Here is a 16,506-nt window from a genome sequence, read left to right as displayed (position 1 = left end):
GACAGATAACTCATAATAATAATGGTTTGTGTGCTAATTGGTGTAAGTTTTTGATAAGATTTTGATAATATCACATGTAGTTTTGGTTGCAGTGCTTCATTTTGCAGGATATATGAGGTATTTTGCAGTTTGGGAGTTTTGGTTTGGTTTGGTTTAGCAATAAGAAAAATGATGAGTTCTGGCAGAGCAGTGCAGTGCCGTGTGTGTGCGGTACGGGGCAGCAGAGCGCTCCGGCTGCAGCAGGGCGCAGTAGAAGCAGGAGGAGAGGGGTGGTTTAGGTGGTGTAGGGTAGTAAAGGGTGGTGTAGGAGGTACAGGGGGCTATGTGGTGTTCTGTAGCGCTGATATGAGACCCTGTTCATCGCCTTTATTCTCTGTATTTTATGTTTTAACCTCGCAGTTATGAGACCCGCTGTGTTAGTGCTTAAGCGGCTGCGCTTCACTCAGATCCGCCTGCAGCACCGCAGGTGAGTTACACACACACAAACACACGCAGGCGAATACGTCAAGTCACACATGGGGACCACCACACACCACCATTCCTACGGATACATCCGTTTCACCTTAAGTAATCCACCATAATAAAATGCAGAATCAAATAAAGGCAATCTAATAAATTAAATAAAATGTAAAAACCTCGAGACTAAGCTTTTTTATATATTACAGCAAATACATATACTACAATAATCAATACTAAAATGCATAATAGATTTTAATATAACAAATCTCTGAAACTATAAACTTATCCTGTGCAACAGAGGAAACTCTTGGTCTTCTGTTCCTGTGGTGGTCCTGATGAGAGCCAGTTTCATCATGACATTTTTTGATGGTCTTTGCGACTACACTTAAGGATACTTTTAAAGTTCTTGGAATTCCTCAGATTGACTGACCTTCATTTCTTAACGTCCAGTAAAACTGAGCCGGGTCCATTTTTAGAAGCTGTACATATAGTAATATATAGTATAATACATATATGTAATTTAATTAAGTACAGAAAGAACAGCTTTGCCAGAAAAACTCCCACAAAAAGTGACCCCACACCCCAGTTTTTAAAATAAATATATTAGGCTTAGCAGGGATGGTCGTTCCAGCACACTGGTACCATTGGACACAACATTTTGCGCCTTCTCCACTCAGAAATGCTTTTCGTTTAACTTAAAAAATAATATAATACTATGGACTGCCAGTTTAATCATTCCAAAAAGTCATAGTACCTCTGAGTCCACCTCATTATAAAGTATTCATTCCAGCTGTTTATAGTAATGTTTAACATGCATTCTCACACACTGCTGTACCCTGTCAGTTGAACTTTGTGTCTCTGGGAATCAGTCCAGGGTCCAGTGAATGTTCTGTTAGCCAGGGTCAACATCCACCTGGTCAGCTGTGTTATGATGTGTACTAGTTCTGTAGATGTTTACTATGGTGCTGAAAATCTGCACAATCCTGATGACCAACTGGACTGTCCAACAGGTGTTCAGGCCTGATGGGTTAACACACGCATTTTTATTTTTTTAAATTTATTTAACCTTTATTTAACCAGGAAATCCCTTGAGATTAATATCTCTTTTTCGAGGGAGACCTGGCCAAGGTGGCACACCATTTCCAGTTACAGACAAAGTACAATCAGACAGTTCACATAAGGGCATTCAACATAGACCAAAAACAACCAGTTACATAGAATTTCGAAATCAGACACAAATGCAGCTTAGGAATAACAGTTACATGTTTCTGTCACAGAATTTGTTAACAAAGTTTTAAAATTACTGAAGGAGACCAAATCATTAAGATGTAATTTGCTTTGAAGGTTATTCCAAGACCACGGTGCAAAATAGGAGAAAGCTTTTTTGCCCAGTTCTAAACTAATTCTGGGGACCTTCAAAAGCAGCCTTCTGGAAGAGCGAGAATCATAAAAACTGTTAAAACTTGACAGCAAATTACACAAGTAGGAAGGAAGTTTACCCAACAGAGCTTTATAAATAAAAATGTACCAGTGGTGTTGTCTCCTCAAGCTCAGAGAAGGCCATGACACTAAATCATAAAGTACACAATGATGTGTGCGGAACAATGAATTCGATATAAAACGTAAAGAACTGTGGTACAATGGATCTTACCGGTGAAGTAAGGAGGAGTCAGCATGCATATAGATAATGTCCCCATAATCTAAAACACTTAAAAATGTAGCTTGAACAAGTAATTTTCGTGCAGCAAAATGCAGGCAGTTCCTATTTCGATAATAAAAACCCAATCTTGCCTTCAATTTCTTTACTAGGTTCTCAATGTGCACTCTGAAGGACATCCTATCATCTAACCAAATTCCCAAGTACTTATAGGATGGGACTCTTTCTATTTTGTCCCCTCCCATAGTGTGAATCTCAGCCGAATCTAGGATCTGAGAGTGACCTCTAGAAAATATCATACATTTGGTTTTCTTAGAATTAAGAACCAAGTTCACATCATTAAGTGAGACCTGTAGCTGTTGAAAGGCAACCTGTAGCTCAGCAATAGCCTGACTCAGAGAGGAGGCAACTGAGTAGACTATTGTATCATCTGCATAGAGATGAACTTTAGCTGTAAGCATGTTCTTTCCAATGTTATTTATAAAAATAGAGAATAATACAGGGGCTAAAACTGAACCTTGAGGTACTCCCTTGGGGATCTCCAGAACCTTTTATTTATATCCTTCTGTAAATACACACTGAGATCTGTCAGTGAGATAACTCCTGAACCAGGGCAAGGTTTTAGCACCTATGCCAATGTCACTAAGCCTACCTAGCAGAAGCTCATGGTCAACAGAGTCAAATGCCTTGGATAGATCGACAAATAGAGCAGCACAATGCTGCTTTCTATCCAAGGCATTCATAATATCATTTGTTACCAACATAGCTGCTGTTATGGTACTGTGATCTGACCTAAAGCCAGATTGATTTTCACTTTATTGTCGGCCAAGAATTGTTTCAATTGACAATTTACTTGAGATTCTAAAATCTTGGCAAGAATACATAATTTGGAAATAGGACGGTAAGTCTGAGGGGTCCCCACATTTCAATAAGGGAAGAACATAGGCTATTTTCCATATTTTTGGAATGATGTTAGTTTGAAGGCTCAGATTAAAAATATGAGCTATAGGCTTAGCAATAAGTTCTGCTGCTAGCTTTAACAGATAAGGATCCAGATTGTCGGGTCCAGGCGACTTTTTTGGATCAATAGCTTCCAAAGCTTTACAAACCTCTGCATCAGAGATGGAACTAAAAACTAAGAAATCCGTTGAAGAATCATTACGAGATTGGGGTAACACAAAATCACAACTCCGATAACCCGGTGCTATCAGTTGGTTGTTAGAACCAACTGATACAAAATGCTCATTTAAATGATTTGCAATATCATCTTTACACATAATTTTATCTGAATTGATTAAGATGTGCTTAGGAAGTACAGAGTCACAATTAGAACCAGTTAATGACTTCATTTGCTTCCAGAATTTAGAAGGATTGTTAAAACTTTCCGAAGTACATTTTAAGTAGTATTCTGCTTTAAGTTTCCTCGTCTGAGTTGTACATTTATTTCGCAATGCTCTGAAGGCAGTCCAGTCAGCTTTGGAATTTGTGGATCTTGCCTTGGCCCAGGAGATGTTTCGCTCTTTTAACAAATTAGAAAATTCCTGTGTAAACCAGGGGTTGTTCTTTCCTGAAATCCTGAATTTCTTTATAGGAGAGAAATAATTTATAAAAATATTCCCAGGCATTTTCAACATCAGGAATTAGACTAGCTCTCCCTATATCACTATCATACAAATCATGTAGAAATGCTTGTTCCTCAAAATGTTTAAAATGCCTTTTAAAAACATAGCGAGGATTCGGCTTGGGTAGCTGGGAATTTCTTACACGAGCAATGGCACAATGATCACTAACATCGCTACAAAACACTGCTGTGGAAGTAAATTTGTGAGGAGCATTTGTTAAAATAAGATCAAGTAATGTGGATTTACTTTGATCTTTTGGGTTAAGCCTTGTTGGAGCATTTATAATTTGTGTTAGATTTAATGTATCACACAGTTCCTTAATGGAATCAGAGGCAGAGGAGAGCCAGTCCCAATTCAGATCACCCATAAGAATAAATTCAGAATCATTGAGAGTGTACAGAACATCTAAAAGTGAGGAAACAGCTTCTTTTATGGCTGAAGGTGGTCTGTAACAGCCAACAACAGTGAGGTTGACGCCTTTAGAAAGATGTATTTTTACAGCAAGTATCTCAAACTGTTTGGGTTTGGTTATTGATTGAAGCATGGAGCTACAAAATTTAGACTTGATGTAGATTGCAACTCCTCCACCTTTACCAACTCTATCCGATCTATAGACATTATAGCCCTCAATTGAAATCAGATCATCAGGTACAGATTTTTTCAACCATGTTTCAGAGATTACCATTATATCTGTGTTTGTTGTAACAGCCCAAAGCTTAATCATATCCATTTTAGGGAGAAGACTTCTAACGTTTAAGGGCAGCATTCCAAGACCTGATCTACTTTTGAAATCTGCTGGTGTGGGTAGATTTTGAATTGGACCCGGGTTAGGCTGCACATTTCCAGATATCAACAGCAATAGCAAAATAACACTTTTCAGTTTCCCAGTACATGTATTGACCTTGTATTCAGTGTCTCTGGCAGAAGAATTTGGACAGGTTTTTCCCATAATAAAGATATCGTTTAGGGCTTTCACAGATTGAAGAGACAGCAATGTGCTTCTTTGTATTTGTAGGTCATAAAGCTTATGCTGATGTGAAGGATGAATTTCTTGATGAGGGATGCAGAAGTCCCTAGTCACAGAGTGTGTGAGGCTTTGAGAGTTAGATAATGAGCAGTCCTTCACCATGCTGCGTCCAGTATAGGGTTGTCACGATACCAAAATTTTGACTTCGATACCGATACCAACTGTAGTATCACGATTCTCGAAACCAAAACGATACTTGGAAGAAAAAAAAAAAACAATAAAAATATCTGAACATAAAATTTTTATTTTTGACTGAACTGGATTGAACACTGAACAATAGGTGCAAACGTTTTTATTCTAAAATGAAACATTTGAACAAAAAACAAGTTTCGTTATTATAACCTTAACTATAACATAATTATCTAAACACTTCCTAAAAACTAAAACTAAAACCAGAGGTAATGGTAGCCTGACTATGTGAACCTGACGGGCGGGCAGAAGTTAAGTTCTGAATAAGGAAAATAAAGAGACAGAAGAACATTACAATGTTATGTTCATTTTAACACTCACTGCTCCGTTTTATTAATCAACCGTTTACCGTTTTTAATAAGCAGTCGCTAGTAAATCTTAGGAAAGCTACAGACAGAGTGTATCTTGACTAACTCCACTAACCTGTCGACTTCTCAGCTCTTTGTAGAGATCAGGCTGCTTGTCTGCTATTATGTTAAATAACACTGTAACATAGAAGCATAGAACTATTATTTAATTTAAATGATTTTTAAGAACAGCTAAACACAGTGCTGCCGGTCAAACGCGGAGGCGTTCACGTGCGAGAGAGAGAGAAACAGAGAAAGAGACACAGCGAGAGTGAGAGAGAGAGAGAGATTTGCGTGTTCTGATGTGAGCTACTCACAGGTAAAGGTTCTCTTTTATCTCCTCGTGCTCATATTCTAGTCCCACACATAAGTCTGCAGCTCCCTCAGTGTTTTCTGTCGTATTTTGCGGCTAGCGCGAGCGCTTACAACTAACACCGCGGACCGCGAGGTGCCGCCGCGCTTGTGCCGAATCCGCTACTGAATCCGACTCCCGCTTCGCGGACAGAATCGGCACAACACCCCCGGCTGTACAACTGCGGGAGTGAAAACAGCGCTAATAAATAAAGTAGTTTAGTTTCACTTTCAGTTTTCGTTATTTTCGTTATTTTACTTAAAAATAAAAATATAAATAAAAAACAGATGCCTACATCTCAGACTATTTTCCCACACTTCACTCCTCGCGCCCGTTTTGTCCACAAGTCGCGGACGAGAGACATCTGTTATTTTAGCCGTCGCCATTCTACACTCGCTGCTGCTCTGCTGGCTTGCGCGTGAATCGATTCATTTGTTCAGAACACTAAGTTTATCTGAATCCTGCCACACCGACTGCTGCGGTGTGAATCAGTTTTCTTATGAACTGAATCAAATCGCGCCTACTAATTTGACTCATTTGAAGCTAGTGACTGGGCTATATACAGTATCGAAAGCATCGAACGCTAAAGAACCGAATCGTTTGTGATGACGTAGTATCGAAAAAGAATCGAACCTTCGGTACACCGTGCAACTCTAGTCCAGTAGGCCCACAAGAGCAACAAATGATTTACAAACAGGCAAACACATGCTTAATGCCTGTAGATAAGGCCATAGTACATGGAATGCTCAGTTGTTTTAATGAAAGAAGACACTGGCTTTAGCGCAGAAGATATCCGAAGGACACATGAGACAGCAGAGTGGAATCCACCATATTAGTTGCACAAGTCCAGCAAACATGCACAACAAATAAAATATCCAAAATGTCTAGAGCGGCTTCTTCTGTTGCTTACCCAGCAGTATAAAGGCACCCAAAATCAGTCAAAGTTGACTTCTGGGTCAAACTTTGAGGAGTGGTGCACAAAGCAGCAACAATACTCCACACTGACAGGACAAACCTGAGTAAGGATCCAGTCCAGCAAGCATTCAATGAAGCCAGGTCAGTCCAATCGCCTTTCCCGCTGTGAGAGGGCACAAACAGTCAATAATAATTTGACTGTCAAGGAAGATGATTGATATTCGGCCCCCAACTAGCTCCCACAGGATAATCCAAAGTTGAGTCTGTGCAGTCCAAAGGCAGCTGTAATCACAGGTCCTCACCACACAGTTTCGGGGTAGCTCACCTCTCAGGGTCAGTATATTACTTTAAAACACTTTGCGTAACTAAAATGATCGATTTAAAACAATAAAATGAAGTAAAACACAGACTTCCCATACAAGCACACAAACAAAGGACTGGACTGGCGGCCATCTTGAATAGAGCAGAAATGTGGACTAACTGGACTAGGCTGTGGATGTTTGACAGTTTAACTGTGTGTGTGTGTGTGTGTGTGTGTGTGAACAGTGCCTGTGATGTGGCCGTAGTTGGAGGAGGGATTGTAGGTCTGGCATCAGCGAGAGAGCTCATCCTCAGACACCCCAACCTCACCTTCACCCTGCTGGAGAAAGAGAAGGAGCTTGGTAATAATAGTTTACCAGTAATCTAATTATTATAAGTGTGCTGGTAAACCATATTAGTGGTGTGCTATATCATATTGTATGATATAATATCTCCCAAAAATCTGAAACAATAACAAAACTCATATCATAAAATGCAAAATTCGTTTTTGTATTTTGAAATTGACTGTATTTACTTTTAATAGTTTGTTTGCAGTTTACATAACCTCAATATGTTACACTTTAGTTTTGCGGTAGATTTATTTTGTTACATAACTTTATGTTGTTACACTATTATTATTATACAAAATATCAGAGTCTTGTGAAGTTACTGTGTACGAAATAAACAAACATTTATAATTTGTATGGAATGTATGAAAATGTTATATTTATACTAAATAAAACTGTGATATTTATTGTTTATTGTTGCAGTAGTATATTCTTGAAATTAATGTTAAGAAATTCAGTGTTTAGTCATATCTGCAAGAATATTGTTATGGCAAAATTACGCAAAATATTGTTATATTTTTATATTAATTTTGCTCACCACTACCACAAACTAAAACACAACTGCAAATAAGAAATATCAGTTCCTTTAAAAATAAACAATAAAGAAGATATTATTAATAAAAAAAAATATTCCTAAATTCAGTTCTAAACCAAACTATCGCATAGATATTACATAGATTATAAGCCATGGTTTTAATGGTTAGGGGGTAATCCATCTGTCTCTCTCTCTCTCTCTCACTCTCTCTTTCTCTCTCTCTGTTAAGCTCTTCATCAGACGGGTCATAACAGTGGAGTGATCCACAGTGGGATCTACTACACACCTGGATCTCTAAAAGCACGTCTGTGTGTGAGAGGAGCATCTCTGGCCTATTCCTACTGCGACCAGAAAAACATTCCCTACAGAAAATGTGGAAAAGTCAGAACCTGCACTGAAATCCCTAAAATTACCAGAAATCACTCATTACTGTCACTCTCATTCTGTGTTTGTCTCTCCCTTTCTCTGTATGTGTGCATAGCTGATCGTGGCGGTGGAGAGGGAGGAGATCCCCCGTTTGAAGGCTCTGTATGAGCGCGGGCTGAAAAATAATGTAAAAGAATTATCTATAATCGATGCCCGAGCCATCCGAGAGAGAGAGCCCTACTGCAGGGTGAGATTGTGTGTGTGTGTGTGTGTGTGTGTCACATGTAGTTGGTAGTGTGGCTGTACCACAGTTCTGTGCAATAATGGGTTAAATGCTATGGGTAAATATGTCGTTGCTTGGACTTAGACTAGGCTTAGACTGAACCTCCTAAATTGTTGGTCTGTAAATATGGTCGGTTTAGGCTTAAAAGTGTTTGTCTGTGTGCATGCATGTGTGTGTTTAGGGGATCATGGCTCTGGACTCCCCTCACACTGGGATTGTAGACTGGCGTTTGGTGTCTCTAACCTATGCAAAAGACTTTCAGGAGGCTGGTGGATCAGTAGGAACGGGCTTCGAGGCTTCAGACATTGCAATGGCAACAGAAAGTCCAGCTAGCAGCACTGAGGGTGAGGGAAATGGCCTAGTGACACACACACAGCTTTGAGAAGGTTTGATATATATCAGACTGTAGTGCCTTGCGGAGGTGTTATGAACCTAGTTCAGCAGAACACTGACAGGAAGCCCCAAATGAGTTGAAGTGAATCCCTTCTACCAAAACTCCAACAAAAATCTACCATTAGGAACATTACAGTATGTAAAAACAGAACTTAAGGATGCAACAATATCTAATGCGCTCTTTGCACAAATACTTCCGCATTCTCATCAGTGCTGCCACAGCGTTTCCTGTTTGGCTTTTCCAACACACTCACTATGGCAGTATTTTCAGCTGGTGTTTATAAGAGCTTCTAAAAATGAACCTCAACGTCAAGGAGACCAGTAAAGCCTACCACTAGAAAGCTAGAGAAAGGCTTTAAACTATATGCATCTTCATACCTACACTCTACGAAGATTTTTTTCTTATATTTTACATTAGCCCACACAGCTCAGCATTAGCTAGTATAGCTAACTAGCTTGCTAGGTGCGTTACTGTTAGTTGTTAGTTTCTCCTGTTATTACATGGAAGTCTAATAAAATGCTAGTAATAATAATAATGCTAACTAAAAAAAAAATTATTATCATAAAAATAATTAGACAAATGCTAGCTATAATAATAAAAATGCTAGCTATAATAATGCTAACTATAATAATAATGATAGTAAAAATAATAATCACTATAAAAAGAATCATACAAATGCTACCAATAATAATATTAATAATAATAAAAGTGCTAGTAATAATAATAATGCTAACTATAATAATCATTATAAAAATAATTATACAAATGCTAGCTATAATAATGCTAACTATAATAATGATAGTTAAAATAAATTATACAAATAATTATACAAATGCTAGCTATAATAATAATAAAAATGCTAGCTATAATAATGCTAACTATAATAATGATAGTTAAAATAAATAATAAAAATAATTATACAAATGCTAGCTATAATAATAATAAAAATGCTAGCTATAATAATGCTAACTATAATAATGATAGTTAAAATAAATAATAAAAATAATTATACAAATGCTAGCTATAATAATGCTAACTATAATAATGATAGTTAAAATAAATTATACAAATAATTATACAAATGCTAGCTATAATAATAATAATAACAATAACAATAATAACAATAATAATAATAAATTCTAGCTATAATAATAATAATAAAAATGCTAGCTATAATAATAGTAAAAAATAAGAATACAAATGCTAGTTACAATAATAATAATAATAATAATAATGCTAGCTGGTGGATCATTCAGGCAGGTTACTCATACTTGCTTGATACTCATTTTGAGCTCTCGCTAGTAAAAATGTTAAGTTTTGCCTATACAGGTGAATGTAAACAATACAACCGGAAACGTCTAAGCCGCATTATTTGAAAACGGAAATGCGTCAGAGCCATGAGTGCAAGGAGCCCATTGCATCTACTCACACTAGGGCTACGAATTTTTTTTTTTTTTTTTTTACAATAAACACATTTAATGAGCTGTGATATTGCCTTAAATAACAGCAAAATAAAATTGCGTTACCCGTGTGCAGCAACAGAGGGAGCTACATTGCAAAGTCAAAGTCAAAGTCAAAGTGGTTTTTATTGTCATTTCAGCTATATACAGAGTACACAGTGAAACGAAACAACGTTCCTCCAGGGACCATGGTGCACTTAAACACAGTGTAGACAGAACAATAGTGCAACAGTACAAAAGTGCAGACAGACAATACAACACAATACAGACAAAGAATAAGAATAATAAATAACAAACTGTGATCACATGATCACAAACTGTGATCACATGAAGTAACAAGACTGGATGTAGAGTAAGGTAGTATTTCTTAGCCAAAGTATTTCTTAGCCTGGGAAAAATAAAGGCTGCCAAGCCAAGAGCCGAAAAAGCAGTTGACCATTTTTTAAATTAATTTAGGTTCTTCATTTATTGATTTTTACATCCATAGTGGGCTATACATCAGTGTCATCACACGTTACATTTTGTACATATTGTACAACCCCTACCTGACACTGTATCTTCAGCTTTAGTTTCAGCTTTACTTGCAGTAGACCAAAAGTAAGTGTTGGTGTTTGGTCTGTTCTCAGGTCTGAAGTTCCCACTCGTTATCAGGAGCTCGAAGGTGAGTGAGGTCTCTGTGTATCAGTGTTCTTCATCTTTGCTTCTGTAAAAGAGTTCAGATGTTCAGGTGTTTGTGTGCATGTGTTCATAGGGGGAGGAGGTGAGGTGTCGGTTTGTGCTGACCTGTGGAGGTTTGTACTCTGATCGTCTCTCAGAGATTTCAGGCTGTAGTCCGGAGCCTCGTATCGTCCCCTTCAGAGGTGATTATCTCGTACTGAAACCAGAGAAGAACTACCTCATCAAGGGCAACATTTATCCTGTGAGTCTCTCTCACACACAAACACACTTACCACTGGTCCATCTAACTGGCACCCACTATCACACATTAATCCAACTATTGTAATTCATGTGGCTTGCCATGAGCACGCTGACCAGTGTTCAGGCTCATTCACAAGATAACACATCACAACCTACACATTTGTGGGCGTTTCAAAGTCGGCCCTTGTGGTAACACTCTGTGATTAATTTGTGTTTAGGTCCCAGATCCACGGTTTCCGTTCCTGGGCGTGCATTTTACCCCTCGTATGGACGGAAGTGTGTGGCTGGGGCCCAACGCTGTACTGGCCTTTAAACGGGAGGGATATAAACTATACGACTTCAATGCTAAAGACTTCACAGACGCGCTGTCCTTCAGGTACATCTGCCTGTCTGTCTGTTTTCTTTCTGTCTGTCTCTCTCTCATTCACTACAGTTCACAGTAAAATATTACATGTCTGGTATCTGACATGCTTTCTACGACATATGAGGTGTGTGTGTGTGTGTGTGTTTAGAGGTTTACAGAAGCTGGTGCAGAAGAATTTGGTGTATGGAGTGGGGGAAATGTACAGGGGGGTGTTCCTCAGTGCACAAGTGAAGATCCTGCAGAAATACATACCGGAACTCAGCAGCAGTGATATCGTCAGGTAAACACAAACAGACACACATCCAAACACACACACACAAACACACACACACACACACACTAATGCATTGGATAAGATTACAATTGATCAAGGGATGTCACAGTACCATAGGAAGAATTAGGATGCAGCTAATGAGAAACCAAATAAAACAATACATAAAACAATTAATAAGTACCAACAATTTGGTAGCCTTTACTCAATACCACTCTATAGAATTCTACACTGTAAAAAAACTGAACTATTCTCCTTAATGTGATTTTTAGGTCAGGCGAACAAGAAATATTTAATTGCACTGTAAACTTTTAGTTTCTTGCTAAAACTAAACTGCTGGTCTAACTAAATAATCTGGGTTGGCAAAATGTACTAATTGTAGATAAACTTTAGATGAGGTCAATTCAACTACCTTACGCATGCTCAGTTTGACTCATCAGTTTAACAGGGTCTGCTGAGCCATTCTGCAGGTGTTTTCATCTGATGTTGGTCACAGTATTTGCATATTGGGCGTGTCCTCCCACTTCTCCTTCACCATCAGTGTGTAATTTCTCCACAGGCTGCTGCCTTCTCTTGGGATTTATATGTGTGTTATGTTATAGTTTACTGCCTGGCCTCAGTTGTTAAAGGCTAACAGAAAACTGCTATGTTTTTTTGTGTCTGAGTGTGACTATATGCAACTGTTTCGTGCTGGTCACATTTTCCTTACCGTAAGTTTATATGACTGGCAATAATTTCCTGGTTTCTGACGTATATTGACAAAATAAGTTTAATTTAAGTAAAACGTAACTGACACAACTTAATTTTTTTGTTGATTTTAAAGGATAGTCAGCAGAACTTATAATACACAATTCATAGAATTTAAATTGGGCCAAATAAAACCACAAAATTTTAAATTGGTGAGACTTAATATTTGAAGTTTTTAAACAAATATGAAGGTTGGCACAACTGGTGGTGGTTTTCTTGGTGTTTTTTTCTAATCTTGTGTCTGTCTCTCCTGCTCCGCATCCTCCTCATGTTGATTTCAGTTTTCAGTTCAGTGTGTATTAAAACAAACTTTGTACATATTAGCTCCAGACAGTGTAGCAGCTCCTGATATTATGACATACACACAGATCCTCAAAAGTGCCTAAAGAAAATAATCTATTATTTAAGAAAATAGATTTAAAGTTCTGTGTGACCAGTGATGAAATATGTGTAACGTAATTATTTTGTTTGCCTCCCACTGTTTTCTATGGAGATCGGTGGCAGTAGTACGCAGAGGACTCTGAGAGCGGTAGCTAGGCCAAAGCTAGATGAAGCGAGCGGCAAAAAGTTGAGATATTTCCACTGTATGCAAATGACAAGTACGTTTTGCTAAGCAGTAGCCAATCAGCATCGCACAGAAAGAACTTTGTCACCACACAAGCCACAAGTATTTTTAAAACGCAGCATAGTGAAAAGTGAATGGAATCGTAAGTGGTGCTGATTGAGTAATAACATGACTTTAATCACTATCATTTGTATTTAAATTAGCTATTTACAAGATGTTTGGGCTTCTAACAGTGCTGTCTCCACCGCATAAAGCATAAAGCAATCACAGCTATCCCAGTCAAAGCCGATTCATCATAATATGAAAATGGTGATAATAACCCCAGTTTTATTGTGCTGTATACAAGCAAACCTCTCAGATCAAGCGGGAATTGCTCACAAAAAAAAAAAACATTACACAAAAAACAGGTGGCCAGCGGAGGAGACGATTCCCTTCATTGTCGAGTAGCTGCAGTCTGAATGTACCGTAATACACATGGGCCATATGTTTCTGTGTAGGGGACCGTCTGGAGTAAGGGCGCAGGCTCTGGACCATGAGGGGAACCTGGTGGATGATTTTGTTTTTGATGGAGGTGTGGGGGAGCTGGGCAGCCGTGTGCTGCACGTCCGCAATGCACCGTCTCCCGCAGCAACCTCCTCCCTCGCCATCGCCGAGATGATCGCAGACGAACTGGAGGCGCGGTTCAAACTGTAGACACACAACCCCACACACAGAGAGACATCAGACTGAGAGAACAGACATTATTTACTACAAATATCATATAAGGGGTGATTCTGTCACAGATCTAACTCATACAGTTTTCCCCCTCTTTCACATTAATCACAGCACATCATCCAGTAGACTATCAGAACATCTGTAAACATCTGTAAACATGGAATACAGAACTGATGAACTTTAGCTGTTGACGCTTTGTGTTTAACAGCGTTTCATCTTTCAGTTCATGATCTATAAAACATCATCAGAGACTACAAAAACAATTCTATCTGATATTACTGTGGTGGTTTGGGCCTTCAGTAAGCAGCAGTGCTAATAAATAATCACAATCCCAAAGCCTCACCAAGTTCAGTACATAAACCACAATGCCTTTAAACATGCAGCATTACATTGCAAAAATTACTTGTTTTCTTGTTTGTTTATTTATTGGCTGCTGCGTGGGAAATAATTACTAAACTCTTGGGACACATTAGATCATTAATTATATTTAATATTTGGTTGTGTAACTGAATGTGGAGCAGGACCAATATTGGATGTCCTGATTTCTTTTTCTGATATCTTTTGTTATTTGAATTTTGCACATCAATAAGAGATTTTAAGGCTCTGTTTGTTAGTTTGGGAATTATTGAGCATTATTTTCTTTTAAACATAAAATAATACAAAAATATTTTTGTAATGATGTGGGAGTTTTTCCAAGTGGAATGTAATAACTGTTGTGGTGCTGTTTTTTTTTTTGCCATTTTCTTAATTTAGTTGTTAAGAAAGATGATTTTATTAAGTGTGACAAAGGATGCATATTTTTGCCAATAAAATATAATAACTAAGTATTTTGTTATCTTTTGACTCTAAAATTTAGATTAAGATTAGAAGGGTGGCTGGACTGTGTTTTTATGTTTATTTTGATAAAGTAAACATTATTGAGCAGTTTTTTGAGTGCAGACTAAACTGGTTGGTTTCATTTGAAGGTCATGAGTGTGATTTAGTCCTTGTGAGCAGGAAATCTGATCTTATAAACTGATCATAAAAAGGCGCCTGTGATGTGCAAAACTGTCCCCATGAGGGCAGCATGGAGCCAGTGCTGATACTTCACACTATCTGAGATTATGAACTGTGTTCAAAACCTGTCATAGACTTTACTACTATATTACACATACTGTACTACACAACCTATACTACACTTACCACAGACCAGGGGCGTCGCTAGCCCTTTTTAGGTGAGATCAATCAGCCCTTAAATGAGACCCAGCACTCCTTAAAAAGTGTAATCACAAAGATATTTAAGTCGAATGAGCTATAAATATTAAAATAATAGAAAGTAGATAATTAAATAGACTTTTAAGAATGAAAATACAGCAATTTCCCCTTATCACATGAATGAAAATCCACTACTGATACATTGTGTGTGCATCTGTGTGTTTGTGTGTAGTCAGTCATTCAGTCATAGATTTTAGGTAGTTTTTATGAGTAAGGAGCCAGGTTCGGGTTCAGGTGAAAGAAAAAAAAGAAATGATGTGATTTCATTTCTCAGTTTGGGCAGATGCCCTAAAAAATCCATACTGGGTTTTGCATATGTGTCAGCTGTAAACGTTAAATCAACGTTGATCAATGTAAATGTTATGGTTGAATCAACGTTCATCATCTACGTTGTTTTTGAAAAGTGAATCAACATTGATATAGCAACGTTGTTTCAACGTCATACATTTAACCTTTCATAAACCATAGCTCACTAAAATGAGAAAATCATATAATTAACAGTGTTAACAATAAACTTACATCCCTGTAGTAAAGCTGAGTATAAAGAAATTTACCCACCACTATCAATCTGATTCAACATCTGATCTCAAAAACACTAGAACAGTAAAACTATTAGAACATGAACATGATGTTAAATTAAAAAACAGTTACTGCAAATAGAAGTAAAACACTATTTCATTCCTCCATCCAACCGTTTTTAGAAATTATATGGTGATGAAATGTAAAATGCTGATTCAAAATGCAGAAGGTTGAGGACATTATGTTGATTCAACGTTAAAATTTCAACGTTAGCGCAACCATTGAACATTACATTTGGATTCAACGTTGTTTCAACGTAAACATTTGCTAGAAAGGGTGTAAACATTTGCTAAAAAGATGTTTAAAATGAAAATAACACACCTGTCTCCTGTACATAATAGTTTGTCTGATCTAAATGATTCTATTTCTTCTGATATGAAACACTCTTCTGGGAACTCTCCTCAAATTAATTTCTAGTCCATGTTTTTTTTTTTTTTACGGGAGGGCGGTGAGGCTGGGTTCTGAATCTCTGATCCTAGAGGTTTTTCTCCCCTGCACCAGACCACCTGCTTAATATGCTTGATTAAGGCATTAATCCCACAAAACCTCTGAAGGTGTCCTGAGGGATCTGCACAATCTGATGTTGCAGATCTATTGCTGCAGATCCATCCAGTGGAAAATACTTTGTTACTTAAGAAGAAATGTTAGTTATCTATGCTTTACTGGAGTAATTCTTTTTCAGACAACTTTTTACTTCTACTCTTTACATTTTCACAAAAAAATAGCCTTGTTACTTCTTTTTGTTTCAGCTTGTTTTCATTACGGCATCTCATTGTTAAAAATAAAACCCTATCCAGGGGAGTGAATCTGATTGTGGTTGGATAAGAAGTGTAAACATATA

General features: G+C 37.7%; 1 protein-coding gene across 1 annotated transcript; it reads left to right on the top strand.

Moving 5' to 3' along the window:
- Positions 1–257: 257 nt before the first annotated feature.
- Positions 258–14,657, top strand: l2hgdh (L-2-hydroxyglutarate dehydrogenase). The gene is made up of 10 exons (XM_007247598.4): positions 258–466; positions 7,115–7,230; positions 7,980–8,131; positions 8,232–8,363; positions 8,581–8,743; positions 10,880–10,914; positions 11,005–11,172; positions 11,390–11,547; positions 11,684–11,815; positions 13,616–14,657. Exons 1-10 carry the CDS (start codon positions 402–404, stop codon positions 13,809–13,811), a joined length of 1,317 nt encoding a protein of 438 aa, XP_007247660.1. The 5' UTR covers positions 258–401; the 3' UTR covers positions 13,812–14,657.
- The last annotated feature ends 1,849 nt before the right edge of the window (positions 14,658–16,506 follow it).

Source organism: Astyanax mexicanus, chromosome 7, assembly GCF_023375975.1.
Source record: "Astyanax mexicanus isolate ESR-SI-001 chromosome 7, AstMex3_surface, whole genome shotgun sequence".
Lineage (NCBI taxonomy): Eukaryota > Metazoa > Chordata > Actinopteri > Characiformes > Acestrorhamphidae > Astyanax > Astyanax mexicanus.
The sequence above is the reverse complement of the archived record's forward strand: the minus strand, read 5'-3'. Positions and strand labels throughout refer to the sequence as shown.

Coding starts and splice junctions, on each gene's coding strand:
- l2hgdh (XM_007247598.4), top strand. CDS start 402: ATGAGACCCGCTGTGTTAGTGCTTAAGCGGCTGCGCTTCACTCAGATC. Junction 7,231..7,979: donor GGAGAAAGAGAAGGAGCTTG/GTAATAATAGTT, acceptor CTCTCTGTTAAG/CTCTTCATCAGACGGGTCAT. Junction 11,173..11,389: donor TCAAGGGCAACATTTATCCT/GTGAGTCTCTCT, acceptor ATTTGTGTTTAG/GTCCCAGATCCACGGTTTCC.